Source organism: Erythrolamprus reginae, chromosome 2, assembly GCF_031021105.1.
Source record: "Erythrolamprus reginae isolate rEryReg1 chromosome 2, rEryReg1.hap1, whole genome shotgun sequence".
Lineage (NCBI taxonomy): Eukaryota > Metazoa > Chordata > Lepidosauria > Squamata > Dipsadidae > Erythrolamprus > Erythrolamprus reginae.
Genome location: NC_091951.1, coordinates 21432390 through 21447928, shown reverse-complemented (window position 1 = coordinate 21447928; position 15539 = coordinate 21432390). Strand labels below are relative to the sequence as shown.

The following is a 15539-nucleotide window of genomic DNA, read 5'->3' as shown; positions in this document are numbered from 1 at the left end:
CTATTCTCCAAAGCACCTGAGGGTAGAACAAGAAGCAACGGGTACAAACTAAACAAGGAGAGAAGTAACTTAGAACTAAGAAATTTCCTGACAGAACCATGAATCAGTGGAACATATTGCTTCCTGAAGTTGTGAACGTTCCAACACTGGAAGTTTTTAAGAAGATGTTGGATAACCATTTGTCTGAAGTAGTGTAGGGTTTCCTGCCTAAGCAGAGAGATTGGACTAGAAGATCTCCAAGGTCCCTTCCAACTGTTGTTTTTGTTGTTGTTGTTAGCCTGGTTGTCCGCTATATAGTTTGATGAGATACTCTCTTTTGGTTTTTGGTTTTTACAAATCCTTTTGGAAATATATCTTCTACTATGTATAGGCTATCACTCCCTCTTTTGTAGACCCCATTTTCTAAACCCTGCTGCATGCTGTTCATAATGAAGCCGCTGGAGACTTCTGTACAGGTCAATTTGCAGAGGAATGTGGATTTTAGCATTTAGCAGATATAACATTTCTTCCTTCAGGTATGCTGGTGGCTCTTGGATGCAGACCATAGGAATGAAGATGTCTCCCTTAGAGTGGTCTAATGGTGCTACCATGTAATAAATACTTAGGAGCTGTGGGAAATCAGTCTTGAAGTTTTGGGATATAGAGAGTTTTGATTTCCACTGAGAGTCACCCTGAACAAAGACGATTGTGTCATTCTTTAAACCTTCATGAACATTTACAATTGAGAGAGTCCAGAAATATTTCGCAAGAATACCCCTCTTCTCAGAACTCAATACCTTATTCCACCAGACTTGAAATTTTGGGCTCAAAAAATTTAGAGGTCCGTTCCCTTCGATCTGATCTTAATGTAGTTCATAAAATCATCTGCCACACTGTTCTACCTGTCAATTAATACCTCAGCTTCAAACGTAACAACGCACAAGCACACAATAGATTGAAACTCAACATAAACGGCTCCAAAAGCATCACATTTGACTACAGTATTTCACTAGGCTCACTTGCAAAGTGAAAAAGTGAAAAAGATTTGACAGCATTTATACAGTTAAAACATCTTGCAAACGCCTTAGAGACGGGACAAGAGTGTTTTTTTGCCGCTACCAGGAGATGGCAGTCAGATAGGCAACATATGTGCCTGAAACATGCCTGATAGAGCCGTTAAAACCATCGAGTACGGAATTGCTAGAAAAGATCAGAAACACAGGACTTCCTCGTCCGGTAGACTCACGGGAGGGAGGTGGGGTGCAGAAGGTCTTTTGTGCTCTTCCGAGGATCGAAGCAGTAGCAGGAAGGTGAGTTGAGGGCAGGTGGGGGGGAGAGTCCGGGAGCAAGTCGGGCGGTTTTGTTCCCTCCACGGCCTGGAAGCAGAGAAGCAACCGGGCTGAAGCGCGTCAGCTGCTGGTGCTGGAGGTTTCTCTCCTGCCCAAATTTAATCCCGCTGGTGCTGCACGCTGTGAAACTGGTGGCTGCAATTTTCTGCTGGTGGGAAGATTGAAAAAGTCTCAAGTTAAGGTTGATTCTCTGGGAATGGCTTCCCTCCAGAGGTTGTGGGTGCTCCATCACTGGGGGTTGTGAGAGAGTTGGGAGGGACCTTGGGGGTCTTCTATTCCGACCCCTGCACAAGCAGGAGGCTCAATACCATTTCAGGCAATCGGTTAATTGTTCTCAGTGTTGGGAAAATTCTTCTTTAATTGTAGGCTGCTTCTCTCCTGGGTTAGTTTCCATCCGCTGCTTCTTGTCTTGCCTTCTGGTGCATTGCAAAATAAGTTGATCTCCTTCTTCTTGACCCCTCAAGTGTTGAAAGATGGCTCTCATGTCATACCTAGTCCTTCCTTTCACTGGACTAAACATATCCAATTCCTGCAACTCTTCTTTATATCTTTTAGCCTCCAGCCCCCTAATCATCCCTACTTCTCTTCTCTGTTCTTTTTATAGAGACTCTGCTACACTTTTTAAAATATTGTGGTAATCAAAACAAGTTGCAGTAATCCTAAATGTGATCTTTCTAAAGCATCTATTCCCTACTTCCTATGTGGTTTATCTTGGCTAAGTGTGCAACCTACTTTTTCTCTCTCTTTAATTTCATTTTGTTGGATAGAGCCCAGTGTTCAAATCTATAGAAAGTCAAGTCCAAAGTCCACAAGGAAAGTCTGAATCTGACAAAATGGAGGTGTGTGTTTATGAAGAATTCACTGGGATGTTAAAATACATTCATGAAGATTTTAAAAATTGTCTTTTGGACTTTAGAGGTGGAAGAAAAAACAGAAAAAAAGCTGGAATATAATGAAAAGTAACTTGAAAATAAAAGACAGCTTGACAATTATATTGGGATTTATAGTGATTACACTGGGATTGAGAGTGACAAGAAAAAAGTAACAGGAACATATTGGTATCAGAAGATGCAATTAAAAATGAGGGGGTAATAGTGAGAGCAGACTAGAAGGGATTGAGAATATACCTAGAAGAGTGTAGTTCCTACACAAATAATACATTCAAAACGAAGAAAATGAGTTGGGGAAGTTATTGGTAGAAAAAGAAAAGAAAGAAAAAGAAAAGATCATGACAGTAGAATTGGAAGGGAAATATTTGAAAGATTAAAAGAATGAGCGTGTGTGTGTGTGAGAGAGAGAGTTTGTGTGTGAGAGAGTGTTGTGTAAATATGTGTGTGTGTGTGTGTGTGTACTCTGTGCAATCAGCAGCTGCCTTTTAATTTTATAAATTTTATTATTAAAATTAAAACAAGTACAACATTTAATACATCTAGTAAAATACAAAACGTAAAACATAAAATGCAAAAAAACAAAAAAAAACCCAAAGCAAACAAACAAAATCCAAACAAGTAGTAAGGATAAAAGTATTGGCGAATGTACATGGGAGTTGTATTAAGAACGAAAACTAGATCCAATTATATTTGCTCATTACCATGTTTCGAATAGTTTATCTAGAATGATTAAATGCAAGGGTTGAAATAAACATATTGCAGAGAAATTAACAAATAATAATAAAATTCATATCCAAATATATATAAAGTCTCATGTTATTATATTAGATAAGCAGTTGCTTTATACCAGATTTGTAACAGTTCAAGATTATATCTAACATTTCAATCTTGTAGTCTGATAAATTAGTGAAGATTGGACTTAATCCCTGGATAGTTCAGTGGATTTCAAGCTGGCTGAAGCATAGACATCAGAGAGTTATTGTTAATGGCGAGTATTCTGAGCAGAGACAGGTTACAAGCGGTGTGCCACAAGGGTCTGTTCTGGGTCCTATTCTTTTTAATATGTTTGTGAGTGACATAGGGGAAGGTTTGGTAGGGAAGGTTTGCTTATTTGCCGATGACTCTAAAGTGTGCAATAGGGTTGATATTCCTGGAGGGGTCTGTAATATGGTAAATGATTTAGCGTTACTAGATAAATGGTCAAAGCAATGGAAACTGCAGTTTAATGTTTCCAAATGTAAAATAATGCACTTGGGGAAAAGGAATCCTAAATCTGAGTATTGCATTGGCAGTTCTGTGTTAGCAAAAACTTCAGAAGAGAAGGATTTAGGGGTAGTGATTTCTGACAGTCTCAAAATGGGTGAGCAGTGTGGTCGGGCAGTAGGAAAGGCAAGTAGGATGCTTGGCTGCATAGCTAGAGGTATAACAAGCAGGAAGAGGGAGATTGTGATCCCCTTATATAGAGCGCTGGTGAGACCACATTTGGAGTACTGTGTTCAGTTCTGGAGACCTCACCTACAAAAAGATATTGACAAAATTGAACGGGTCCAAAGACGGGCTACAAGAATGGTGGAAGGTCTGAAGTATAAAACGTATCAGGAAAGACTTAATGAACTCAATCTGTATAGTCTGGAAGACAGAAGGAAAAGGGGGGACATGATCGAAACATTTAAATATGTTAAAGGGTTAAATAGGGTTCAGGAGGGAAGTGTTTTTAACAGGAAAGTGAACACAAGAACAAGGGGACACAATCTGAAGTTAGTTGGGGGAAAGATCAAAGGCAACATGAGAAAATATTATTTTACTGAAAGAGTAGTAGATCCTTGGAACAAACTTCCAGCAGACGTGGTTGGTAAATCCACAGTAACCGAATTTAAACATGCCTGGGATAAACATATATCCATTGTAAGATAAAATACAGGAAATAGTAAAAGGGCAGACTAGATGGACCATGGGGTCTTTTTCTGCCGTCAGTCTTCTATGTTTCTATGTTGTTCTCGCTTTTGCTTCCTAACCAATTATAAAAAGGGTCCCAACAATTATTGAACGTAGCCAATGATTCATTTCTAACTAGTGTAATCAGTTTCGACATTTCTGCGCAGTATATTATTTTTTTAATTGTTACTTCATTTGGGGGCAATTCGTCGTTTTTCCACCACTGCGCATAAGATAGTCTTGCTGCCGTTATTAAGTGTATGATTAAATGTACTTGTGGTTTCGATAGTTTTTGTCTGATTATGCCCAATAAAAAACATTCAGGAGTTTTATCAAGTGATAGATTTAGTATTTCATCAATCCAAATTCCAATTTTGTTCCAATATAATTTAGCTTTGGTACATTGCCACCACAGGTGGAAATAGGTGCCCAATTCTTGTTGACATTTCCAACAATTTGGTGAGAGTTTATTGTTTATTTTGGTTAGCTTAATTGGGGTAATATGCCATCGGTAAAACATTTTGACTAGATTTTCTTTATAGGATGTGGCAATAGTCAATTTATAGTTCCTACTCCAGAGTGTTTGCCATTCCTCCTCTTTAATCTCATTTTTAAGGTCCAAATTCCATTTTTTGACATTAATTTTTGTGCTAAAGTTGTCCAGTTCATTGTAGTTTAAGTAACCGTAAAATTTTTTGATTAGCTGATCTTGAGGGCCTATACAAAGTTTATCTAGCAGGGCATTTTTGCTTATCCCGGTTTTGCTTTTATCTTTGTTAAATTTAGTTTGAATCTGTAGGTATTCCCACCATTCCACTTTTTGACCCAGATTTTCTAGTTCTAGCCTTGTTCTAATTGCACCATTTGGATTAAGAATATCTTTATATCTTATTATGTTGTTACTTTTGTGTAAGTTAGGATGAACATAGGCTTCTAAAGGGGCGTACCAGATGGGAATTCCTTTATAAAGTTTAGGTTTAATTTTTTTCCAAGTATAAATAAGTGATTTCCTAATCATGTGATTGGTGAAGTATTTATGTGTTGTCCGCTTTTCATCCCAGAGATAGTAATGCCACCCTAGGTGGAGGTCGTGGCCTTCTAAGTTAAGAAGTCTAGTATTTGTTAGGCTCATCCAGTCTCTCGTCCATGATAAAGATGCAGCAATATGGTAATCCTTCCAGATTGGGAGTGCCAGTCCTCCTTCTTCTTTCTTTCCTTGTAAATATTTTAGTCGAATTCGGGGACGTTTATTTTGCCAGATGAAATTGTTAGTTATTTTGGTCAATTTATTAAAAAATTCCTGTTTTAATTGTATAGGGATTGTTTGAAATAGAAACAAAATTTTAGGCAGAGTATTTAACTTTATGGCTGCAATCCTTCCAAGTAAGGAAAGTTGTAAATTTCTCCATTTTAACAAGTCAGCTTGTATTTTGTCTATTAAGATATCATAGTTGTTTAATTTTAAGCTGGACACTCTATTTGTCAAATTAATGCCGAGGTATTTAATTTTTGTGACTATTTGAATATCCAGTTTAGCTGTTAAGATATCTTTCTGTGATTGTCGCATATTTTTGGTTAGAATTTGCGTTTTAGTCTTATTTATTTTGAGGCCTGCCACTGTACCATAATCTTCCAGAACTTCTAGTAATTTGGGACCTGACTCTAAAGGGTCTTCTAAGATAAATACCAGGTCATCCGCGAAGGCTTGAAGCTTATAGGTTTCTTTCTTACATTTTAATCCTCTTATATCTTCCTTATCTCTAATAATTCTAGTTAATACTTCAAGAGTTAAGATAAACAATAAAGGGGACAGTGGACACCCTTGTCTTGTACCTTTATAAAGAGAGATTTTTGTCGATGTATCTCCATTAAGGATAATATAAGCTGATTGGACAGAGTAAATAGCTTTAATTGCATTAATAAATTTGGAGCCAAATTCCATATACTCAAGTTATTGGTAGAAAAATAAAAGAAAGAAAAAGAAAAGATCATGACAGTGGGATTGGAAGGGAAATATTTGAAAGATTAAAAGAATGAGCGTGTGTGTGTGTGAGAGAGAGTTTGTGTGTGAGAGAGCGTTGTGTAAATATGTGTGTGTGTGTGTGTGTGTACTCTCTGTGCAATCAGCAGCTGCCTTATTGAAGCCCTCCTGCTTCTTTATTCCTCAAACTCGCAGAGCCATCCATCCATTTAAGCCTCAATCCTGTCTCTTTCCCTCCGAAAGTATTTTCTGTTCTATTCCGCATTCTTGAGTCTCTCTCTTCCCCGCTCCTTAAACTTTAAAGAAACTCACCAGGTGCTGCCCAGCCATTGACCCTCAGAGTGGAAAAACCTAATCCTACGTAGCTTCTGCTCTGGCAATCTCACGCTACTTACCAGAGCTTACAAAACTTTCGCCAGACCCATCCTCGAATATAGCTCATCCGATTTGAACCCATATCGCATCATAGACATTAACACCCTTGAAAATGTCAAAGATACTTCACCAGAAGAGCCCTTCACTCCTCCACTCAAAACAGAATACCCTACGAGACTACACTTTCAATCCTGGGCCTAGAAAGCCTAGAACTAAGACGCCTTAAACAAGATCTAAGTATTGCCCACAAGATCATATGCTGCAATGTCCTGCCTGTCGGCGACTACTTCAGCTTCAACCACAACAACACAAGAGCACAAAACATATCAACGGCCCCGAAAATAACACATATCCAGAAAATAAGCCTAACAGGACTTTTCAAGACATGCATAATAATAATACTTTCTGGGGAAAGAGGGGAGACATGCCTGGAGCCGGTCTTTCTTTGGCGGGAACTTTTGGCTGGGAGAGCGAGGGCAAGCGAGAGACAGCTGCACGCACACACACACATACCGCAGGACTAGTTAAGCTCTTCTGGACTCTGACTATGTAAGTTTGAAACACGCCCCTGCCTGTGAAGAACAGGAGGCAAGCATTGATTCCTTCATCGCCAATAGGAGCATGTTTCAAAAGACTGCTGAAGGCAGCCCAGAGCAGCTGAGCCAGTCCAGCAAGGGAGGGAGGGAGGGAGGGAGGGGGAGCAAGAGGCTGAGCCGAAAGGGACGGCGACAGGGACGTCTGCTTGTCAAGCCCTGCGCTCATCTGGGCTCTGCCTACGTCAATTTGAAATGCCTCCTGTTCTCTCACTGCCGTGTTTATTAACCTTTTTTCTTCAGGGGAACCCTTTGGTGTCATCAGATTTCTGGCGGAACCTGTACCGTGTACTGGTACTGTTTATGTCCCTCCAAGGTGAGCCCCCAATTTATTTCAATCTAAAGAACATCAGGCTCAGTAGTATAAGCTTCATCTAACTTTTGTTTTTTAATAAATCAGTCCAGGTTAGCGGTAAATAAGGTTCAAGAGAGAAGTGTATTTAATAGAAAAGTGAACACAAAAATAAGGGGGAAATATCAGAAGCAATGTGAGAAAATATTATTTTACTGAAAGGATAGTAGATGCTTGGAACAAACTTCCAGCAGATGTGGTTTGTAAATCCACAGGAACTGAATTGAAACATGCCTCGGATAAACATAGATCCATCCTAAGATGAAATACAGAAAATATTATAAGGGCAGACTAGATGGACCATGAGGTCTTTTTTTGTCATCAATCTTCTATGTTTCCATGCATCCCCCCAAAAAGGGCCTTCCCAGTGGTGGCCCCTTCTTTATGGAATATCATCGCCCCAGGAATACAATTCCTCCTCACCTTGTTGCTTATCCAAAAAGCCCCTAAGACATGATTTTGTCAGCTTGTCTGGAGACCTTGAATAGGGATGGAACCGATCAAGTAGTTGACCTGAGTGTGTTGTTGCCAGCATTGCTGAGGCATCGTTTTGTGTTGCAGTTTTTAATGTTGGAAACCACCCAGAGTCACTGGGATTTGGGCAGACGTACCAGTATGGGCACAATCAGCAGCTGAGCCAGTCCAGCAAGTGAGGGTGGCCTCCTGTTCACTCACTGGCTTGGGACTCTTCACCCTCCACCTGCCTCCCTTCAGACGGGGGGGGGGGGATGCAGGCGAGGGTGGTGCATTGGGAGGCCCTGAAGGACACGGATCCTCCTCCGCCTCTGGCTCCTGAGCAAAGCGGGATGGGAAATACACCGAGCTGACAGCCAAACTTCTAGCTGCGCTGAGCTGCACTTCCTTGTCTTTCCCAAACCTGCTTCCGACACACAGGAGATCTTTCTCCCTTCAAAATCCGGCGAGAAATGAGTGTTCATGAGACTCTTGGAGCGAAAGGGGAAAGATTTATTGCATTTAGTCAAAAGGTTCCTGCTGGTGCTTTTCTCTCGTGCCCTCTTCCCCCCTCCTCACTACAGAGAGAGGGGGGGACACGCGCCAGAGAGGTGAACCAGGAAGTGCACAGCCGGCTGCTTCTGCCACTGAGCTCTGCTGGGAGTTTGGCTGTCAGCTCTTCCTCAGGCAGCGCTCAAGAGTTTCTTTCTCCTACCGCCGGACGGGGGTCAGTGGATACAACATCAGGCATGCAACGGACTCCATGTCCCATGTAGGATGGGTGACCTGCCCCAACCCTGTTCCGCTCTGCCCTGAACAACCTGCCACCTCTAAATTGTGTCCCACCGCGAGACGGGCATCATACTGGTACTGGAGTTTGGCAGCTCTGTGTGGCTGTCGGCTGGTCTCTTTAGAGGAAAAAAATACAGAAAAACTGGTTGCAAGGGGAAGCCATTAACAACTTCTCACATTGGGAAGAGTTTATGTATCATATAAGGTTTTTTCCCTGTAAAGGGACCAGCTGAGAGACACACAGAGCTGCTAAACTCCAGGACAGGTAAAACGCCCGTCTCACACCCAGCTCCACCCTTGAGCCCTCTGTCCACCCCGCCTGCCCTGGAGCCCCCAAATTGCATCACATCACGAGACGGGCGCCTGTCTTATCTTCGGGGAAGCACGATATCTCCAATTATATATCCCCAGCAGTTCAAAGTACATTTGATGATAATCACAGCAACACAGAAACCTAGAAGATTGATGGCAGAAAAAGACATCATGGTCCATATAGTCTGCTCTTATACTATTTCCTGTATTTTATCTTAGGATGGATATACAGTGATCTCTCGATTAGCGCGGGGGTTACGTTCCAAGACCTCCCGCGCTAATCGATTTCCGCGTTATAGTGGTGCGGAAGTAAAAAACACCATCTACGCATGCGCGCCATTTTTTTCATGGCCGCACATGCGCAGATGGTGGAGTTTGCGTGTGGGCGGCGGGGAAGACCAAGGGAAGGTTCCTTCAGCCGCCCAACAGCTGATCTGCTCCGCAGCGCGGAAGCAGCGAGGAGCCGAAGATGGGGTAAAGGCAAAGGGGAAACCCCATCTTCGGCTCCTCGCTGCTGCCGCGCTGCGGAGCGGATCAGGTGTTGGGCGGCTGAAGGAACCTTCCCTTGGTCTTCCCGCCGCCCAGGCAAAGGGGAAACCCCAAGATCGCTTGCCGCTTGCCGTATTGCAGCTTGGAGCCTTGCTTCGCCTCCTTCGCTGCAATACAGCAAGCGGCAAGCGGCAAGCGATCTTGGGGTTTCCCCTTTGCCTGGGCGGCGCTGGGGCCATGCGGAGCCGCTCATCTAGGGGGGCGTGGACCGGCAAGGTGCCCTCCGCTCTCTCTCTTTCTCTCCCTGTTACCGGTGTGGTATAATAGAGAGAAAGAGAGAGAAAGGAGGGCGACTTGCCAGTCCACGCCCCCCTGGATGAACAGCCTCGCATGGCCCCAGCGCCGGGCTCCGCTGTTGCCTCCGCCCCCATTCGGCTCTGCAGCTGAGAGGCCTTCCCGGCAGAGCCCTCCCCAACAGCTCCCGCCGCCAGCGCAAAAAAGAAAAGAAAAAAAATCCCCAAAAGAGGCAGGCACAAAGCGGGGGCACAAGGGGAGCTGCCCGGCAGAGGTTGCTTTTTTTCTTCTCGTGGGCAAGTGGAGGGGGGGAGAGAGAAGGGAGGAAGAGAGTGTGGGAGAGGAAGAAAGAGAGAGAGAAATGATAGAAAAAAGGGGAGAAAAAAAGAGAAATGAGAAAATGATTGAAGCATAGTGACAGGAAAGAAAGAGAAAGAGACAGAGAAGTGACTCTTGGTGATGACGTATGACGTCATCGGGTGGGAAAAACCGTGGTATAGCAAAAAAACCGTGGAGTATTTTTTAATTAATATTTTGTGAAAAACCGTGTTGTAGCGTTTCGCACTAATCGAGACCGTGCTAATCGAGGGATCACTGTATCTTTATCCCAGGCAGGTTTAAATTCAGTTACTGTGGATTTACCAACCACGTCTGCTTGAATTTATTTCCAAGCATCTACTAATCTTTCATAAAATATTTTCTCATGTTGCTTCTGATCTTTCCCCCAACTAACCTCAGATTGTGCCTCCTCTCTATACAGATTGAGTTCAATAAGTCTTTCCTGGTAGGTTTTATGCTTAATACCCTCCACCATTTTTGTAGCCCGTCTTTGGACCTGTTCAGTTTTGTCAATATCTTTTTGTAGATGAGGTTCCAGAACTGAACACAGTATTCCAAATGTGGTCTCACCAGTGCTATATAATGCGGGATCACAATCTCCCTCTTCCTACTTGTTATATTTCTAGCTATGCAGCCAAGCATTCTACTTGCTTTCCCTACCACATGACCGCACTGTTCACCCATTTTGAGACTTCAGAAATCACTACCCCTAAATCATTCTCTTCTGAACTTTTTGCTAGCACAGAACTGTCAATACAATACTCAGATTGAGGATTCCTTTTCCCTGAGTGCATTATTTTACATTTGGAAACATTAAACTGCAGTTTCCATTGTTTTGACCACTTATTTACTAAAGCTAAATCATTTGCCATATTACAGATGCCTCCAGGAATATCAACCCTATTGCACACTGTAGAGTCATCGGCAAATGGGCAAAACCTCCCTACCAAACTTTCCCCTATGTCACTCACAAACATTTGCAGCTTCAGCCAGCTGCCAATCCACTGAACTATCAGAGATTAAGTTCACTCTTCACTAATGTATCTATTTATGTGGAACCATATCAAAGGCTTTGCTGAAGTCCAGGTAGGCAATATTCACGGGCCACCTTCATCCAACACCTTTGTGACACAGTCAAAGAAACCAATGAGATTAGTCTGACATGATTTGCCCTCAGTAAAGCCATGCTGGTTTGGGTCCAATAAGTCATTGTTTTTTAGGTATTAATTTATCTTCCTTTTGAGTAAAGTCTCCATCATTTAAACTACAACTGATGTCAAGATACCTGGTCTATAGTTGTCAGCTTCTTCTCCACTACCCTTCTTGTGGATAGGCACAACATTGGCCATTCTTCAGTCATCAGGAATGTCTCCTGTTAAAAGGGATTGGTTAAACAAATCAGTCAGTGGGGTCGCAGTCACAGGTCTAAGTTGTTTAGGAACTCTGGGGTGGTTGCCATCTGGACCCATTGCCTTATTTATCTTTAATTGTCCAAGTTCTTCTAAGACATAGGCCTCTAAGATCAGTGGAGCTGAATCCTCACAGCTGGAAGCAATTGCTAGTCCTTTGCATTGTTAAGAATGTTGATTGACCCAATTAAACAACTGAATTTGAATGGATATTTGAGCATGGATCTCTGTAGTCTTCTATGAATCATAAATAATTTAAGTGATTAGTATTGGGGCATGTTTGACTTTTCACTAAAATATATAATTTTATTCTTTTTTACCATCATCTCTAATTATTTTATAAACAATTAAAGTTCTATTTTTCTTTGAATCTTACAGACAAAGAGGATGGCAATAAGGCCACTCGGGACAATTGAAATAAAAAGCGACATTGAAAAGGGAAGAAAATCAAGGAAAAAATGAAAATATTTTAAATAATAAGCTGTTAGATAAGAGAGAGAAAATCAAGAGAGGTTTCAAGCTCGAATAAGCAGATTATGCAGAACTCAAGGATACGTTACATGGTTTTTCCTCCATCAGCAAAAAAGGGAGATATCTGGAAGTCAGTTGAGATGAAAAGGTCAACAATAAAGCCATGTAGAGCAGACAGTAATGCAGGCCTCTCCCTGTGAGGTCGAAAATGGCTTGAATGAAAGTACAACTAAACAAGGCATTGTCCATATTTTTGATGAACTCAGCTTTGGAAAAATTGCAGCTTTTTTGTGGAAAAACAAGAGATTGCAAATCACAGCTGTTTATACATTGAGGAGCTAGACAGAACAGTTCCCTTGTGATTTTTGGAACCAACTACACAAGGGATAAGCCAAAAAAGAACCCCAATGTGTTACGTCTTTAGTGAGCATGGCAACATAGTGGTACACCAGAAGACACACATGAGTAAGGAAACATATGACTGTGCAGATTGTGTGAACATTTCATTAGAAATTCTCAGGTCATGACACACTAAAGGATGCAGACACAGGAATAACACAATTTGAATATCCTTTCTGTGAGGAAAGTTTCAAAGAGAATTCCAGTCAAACCCAAGACTCGCAAAAAAGAGAAAACATTTGAATGTGCAGACTGTGTAAAAAAATTCAGTCACAATTTCAGTCATGAAGCACCAGAGGACTGAAACAGGAGTGAAACCCTTTGAATGTGCTGACTGTGGGAAAAGTTTTAGGGATAATTCCAGTCTGGTGACACACCAGAGGACTCACACAGGAGAGAAACCCTTTGAATGTCCTGACTGTGGGAAAGGTTTTAGTGTTAATTCCAGCCTGGTGACACACCAGAGGACTCACACAGGAGAGAAACCCTTTGAATGTCCTGTCTGTGGGAAAAGTTTTAGTGATAATTCCCACCTGGTGACACACCAGAGGACTCACACAGGAGAGAAACCCTTTGAATGTCCTGACTGTGGGAAAGGTTTTAGCGTTAATTCCAGCCTGGTGAGACACCAGAGGACTCACACAGGAGAGAAACCCTTTCAGTGTCCTGACTGTGGGAAAGTTTTTAGTGATAATTCCAGACTGGTGACACACCAGAGGACTCACACAAGAGAAAAACCCTTTGAATGTCCTGACTGTGGGAAAGGTTTTAGTGTTAATTCCAGCCTGTTGAGACACCAGAGGACTCACACAGGAGAGAAACCCTATCAGTGTCCTGACTGTGGGAAAGGTTTTAGTGACAATTCCATTCTGATGAGACACCAGAGGACTCACACAGGAGAGAAACCCTTTGAATGTCCTGACTGTGGGAAAGGTTTTAGTCAGAATTCCAGTCTGGTGAAACACCAGAGGACTCACACAGGGGAGAAACCCTTTGAATGTCCTTACTGTGGGAAAAGTTTTCGTTCGAGTTCCAACCTGGTGACACACCAGAGGACTCACACAGGAGAGAAACCCTTTGAATGTCCTGACTGTGGGAAAAGTTTTCGTTCGAGTTCCCACCTGGTGAGACACCAGAGGACTCACACAGGAGAGAAACCCTTTCAGTGTCTTGACTGTGGGAAAGGTTTTAGTGACAATTCCAGTCGGGTGCAACACCAGAGGACTCACACAGGATAGGAACCCTTTGAATGTCCTGACTGTGGGAAAAGCTTTAGTCAAAGTCCCCTCCTGGTGACACACCAGAAGTCTCACACAGGAGGGAGAGCGAGGTAGGAGGAAAGAACGTAAGAGGGAGAGAGGGAGAAAAGGTGGAGGGAAGCGAATGAGATCGAGGGAGGCTAGATACATGAAATATAGAAGGAAAACAGATGGGAGATAAAAGTAACTGCAAATTTAGGATATTTGTTTATCATATATTGTAAAAATGTTCAAGTTTGTAACATGTTGATATGGTATATGTATAAATTTAATGTTTGGGGAGGGGGGAGAATGAAGAATAATGAATTTCCTATCTGTGGGAAAGCTTTCAGTCAGAATTGCAACCTGATGGTACCCCAGAGGATTCACAGAAGAGAGAAACCATTTGAATGTCCTGACTGTGGGAAAAGTTTTAGTTTGAATTCCCACCTGGTGACACACCAGAGGACTCACACAAGAGAGAAACCATTTGAATGTCCTTTTTGTGGGAAAGTTTTAGTTATAATTGCAGCCTTGTGAGACACCAGCAGACTCCCACCATGGAGAAATCTTTGAAATGTCCAATCTGAGGACATTACTTCAAGCATAAATCATCCCTTATTGCACACAAGGAAATGTCCTTTTTGTGGGAAAGGTTTTAATTATCATTCCAGCCTTGTGAGATACCACCAGATTCACACCATGGAGAAATCTTTGAAATATCCAACCTGTGGACATTACTTCTGTTGTGGTTGGGACATGCCGGCTGAACAACTTCAAGCATAAATCATCCCTTATTGCACACAAGGTAATTGACATGAGGCAACATTTCAAGAGTTTAGAGAAGTCTTGAATTTCATTTGTGATCTCTCTTTGAAAGTGTAGGTCAGAAATTGATTGTTGGAATTTTGGCCTGATTTAGTTTACTCTCACATTTCTCAGGATTAAATTTATAGGTGGAGAGAAAGTGAAAGTAGAAAATGGCCTCACTTGCATAACATTGACAGGTTTAATATGTCTTGTCATAATTTTTAAATCTCTACTGATAATCTATCTGGTTCTTGGATCTTGTTATTTTTTTCTGTATTTTTACCACCTCCATCAACTCCATTATTGTTATTTTTTCATTAAACATATTTTTAATATTCTCAGACACTTTGTTAATTTAGCTCTTCCCAAATTATCGTTTACTCTGAAATTTTTCTTTATCATATAATTTTTCATTAAATTCTTCAATTATTTCTTAATTTTGTTTTGCAAATGTATACATCCTTTCTCATCTTCTAATTTACTTATCAAATTCTTTTTTTTCAAGTTATAGGCTAACCATCTTCCTGGTTTGTTAGCATTTTTTAAAAAGTTAAACTTTTACCTGCATCTACATGGAGGGATGTATACACTGGAATACCCCAAGGCTCTGTTTTAGGCCCAGTACTCTTCAACATCTTCATCAATGACTTGGACAAGCGGGGAAATTTGCAGATGACACCAAACTGACAGAAATAGCCTAATCTGCAGAAGATAGGTTCAAATAAAGAAGGATCTTGACTGATTTGAACATTGGGTGCTATCAAATAAAATGAAATACAATGGTGAAAAAAGTAAGGTTCTACATTTAGGCAAGAAAAAAATATTTACAAGTACAGTATATTTGGTACATTGCTCAACAGTAGTAACTGTGAGGGATATTGGAGCCCTAGTAGACAACTATTTAAATATGAGCCAGCTGTGTGCAGCAGCTGCCAAAAAAGCCAAAACTGTTCTAGTCTGCATTAACAGAGGGATAGAATCAAGATCACATGAAGTGTTAATACCAGTTTATAATGCCTTGGTAAGTCCACACTTGGAATATAGCATTTAGTTTTGGTCATCATGATGGAAAAAGGATG

At 41.5% G+C, this 15539-nt stretch overlaps 1 protein-coding gene across 1 annotated transcript; it reads left to right on the top strand.

Annotated features, from left to right (window-relative positions):
• Window positions 1-1217: 1217 nt before the first annotated feature.
• LOC139159888 (zinc finger protein 180-like) lies at window positions 1218-14801 on the top strand. Its single transcript, XM_070737336.1, has 3 exons — window positions 1218-1289; window positions 7346-7418; window positions 11921-14801. The coding sequence occupies exon 3, from the start codon at window positions 12697-12699 to the stop codon at window positions 13648-13650; it is 954 nt and encodes a 317-aa protein (XP_070593437.1). The 5' UTR covers window positions 1218-1289; window positions 7346-7418; window positions 11921-12696; the 3' UTR covers window positions 13651-14801.
• Window positions 14802-15539: the final 738 nt, after the last annotated feature.

Excerpts from the sequence above, each read along its gene's own strand:
- LOC139159888 (XM_070737336.1), top strand. The coding sequence starts at position 12,697 with ATGAAGCACCAGAGGACTGAAACAGGAGTGAAACCCTTTGAATGTGCT.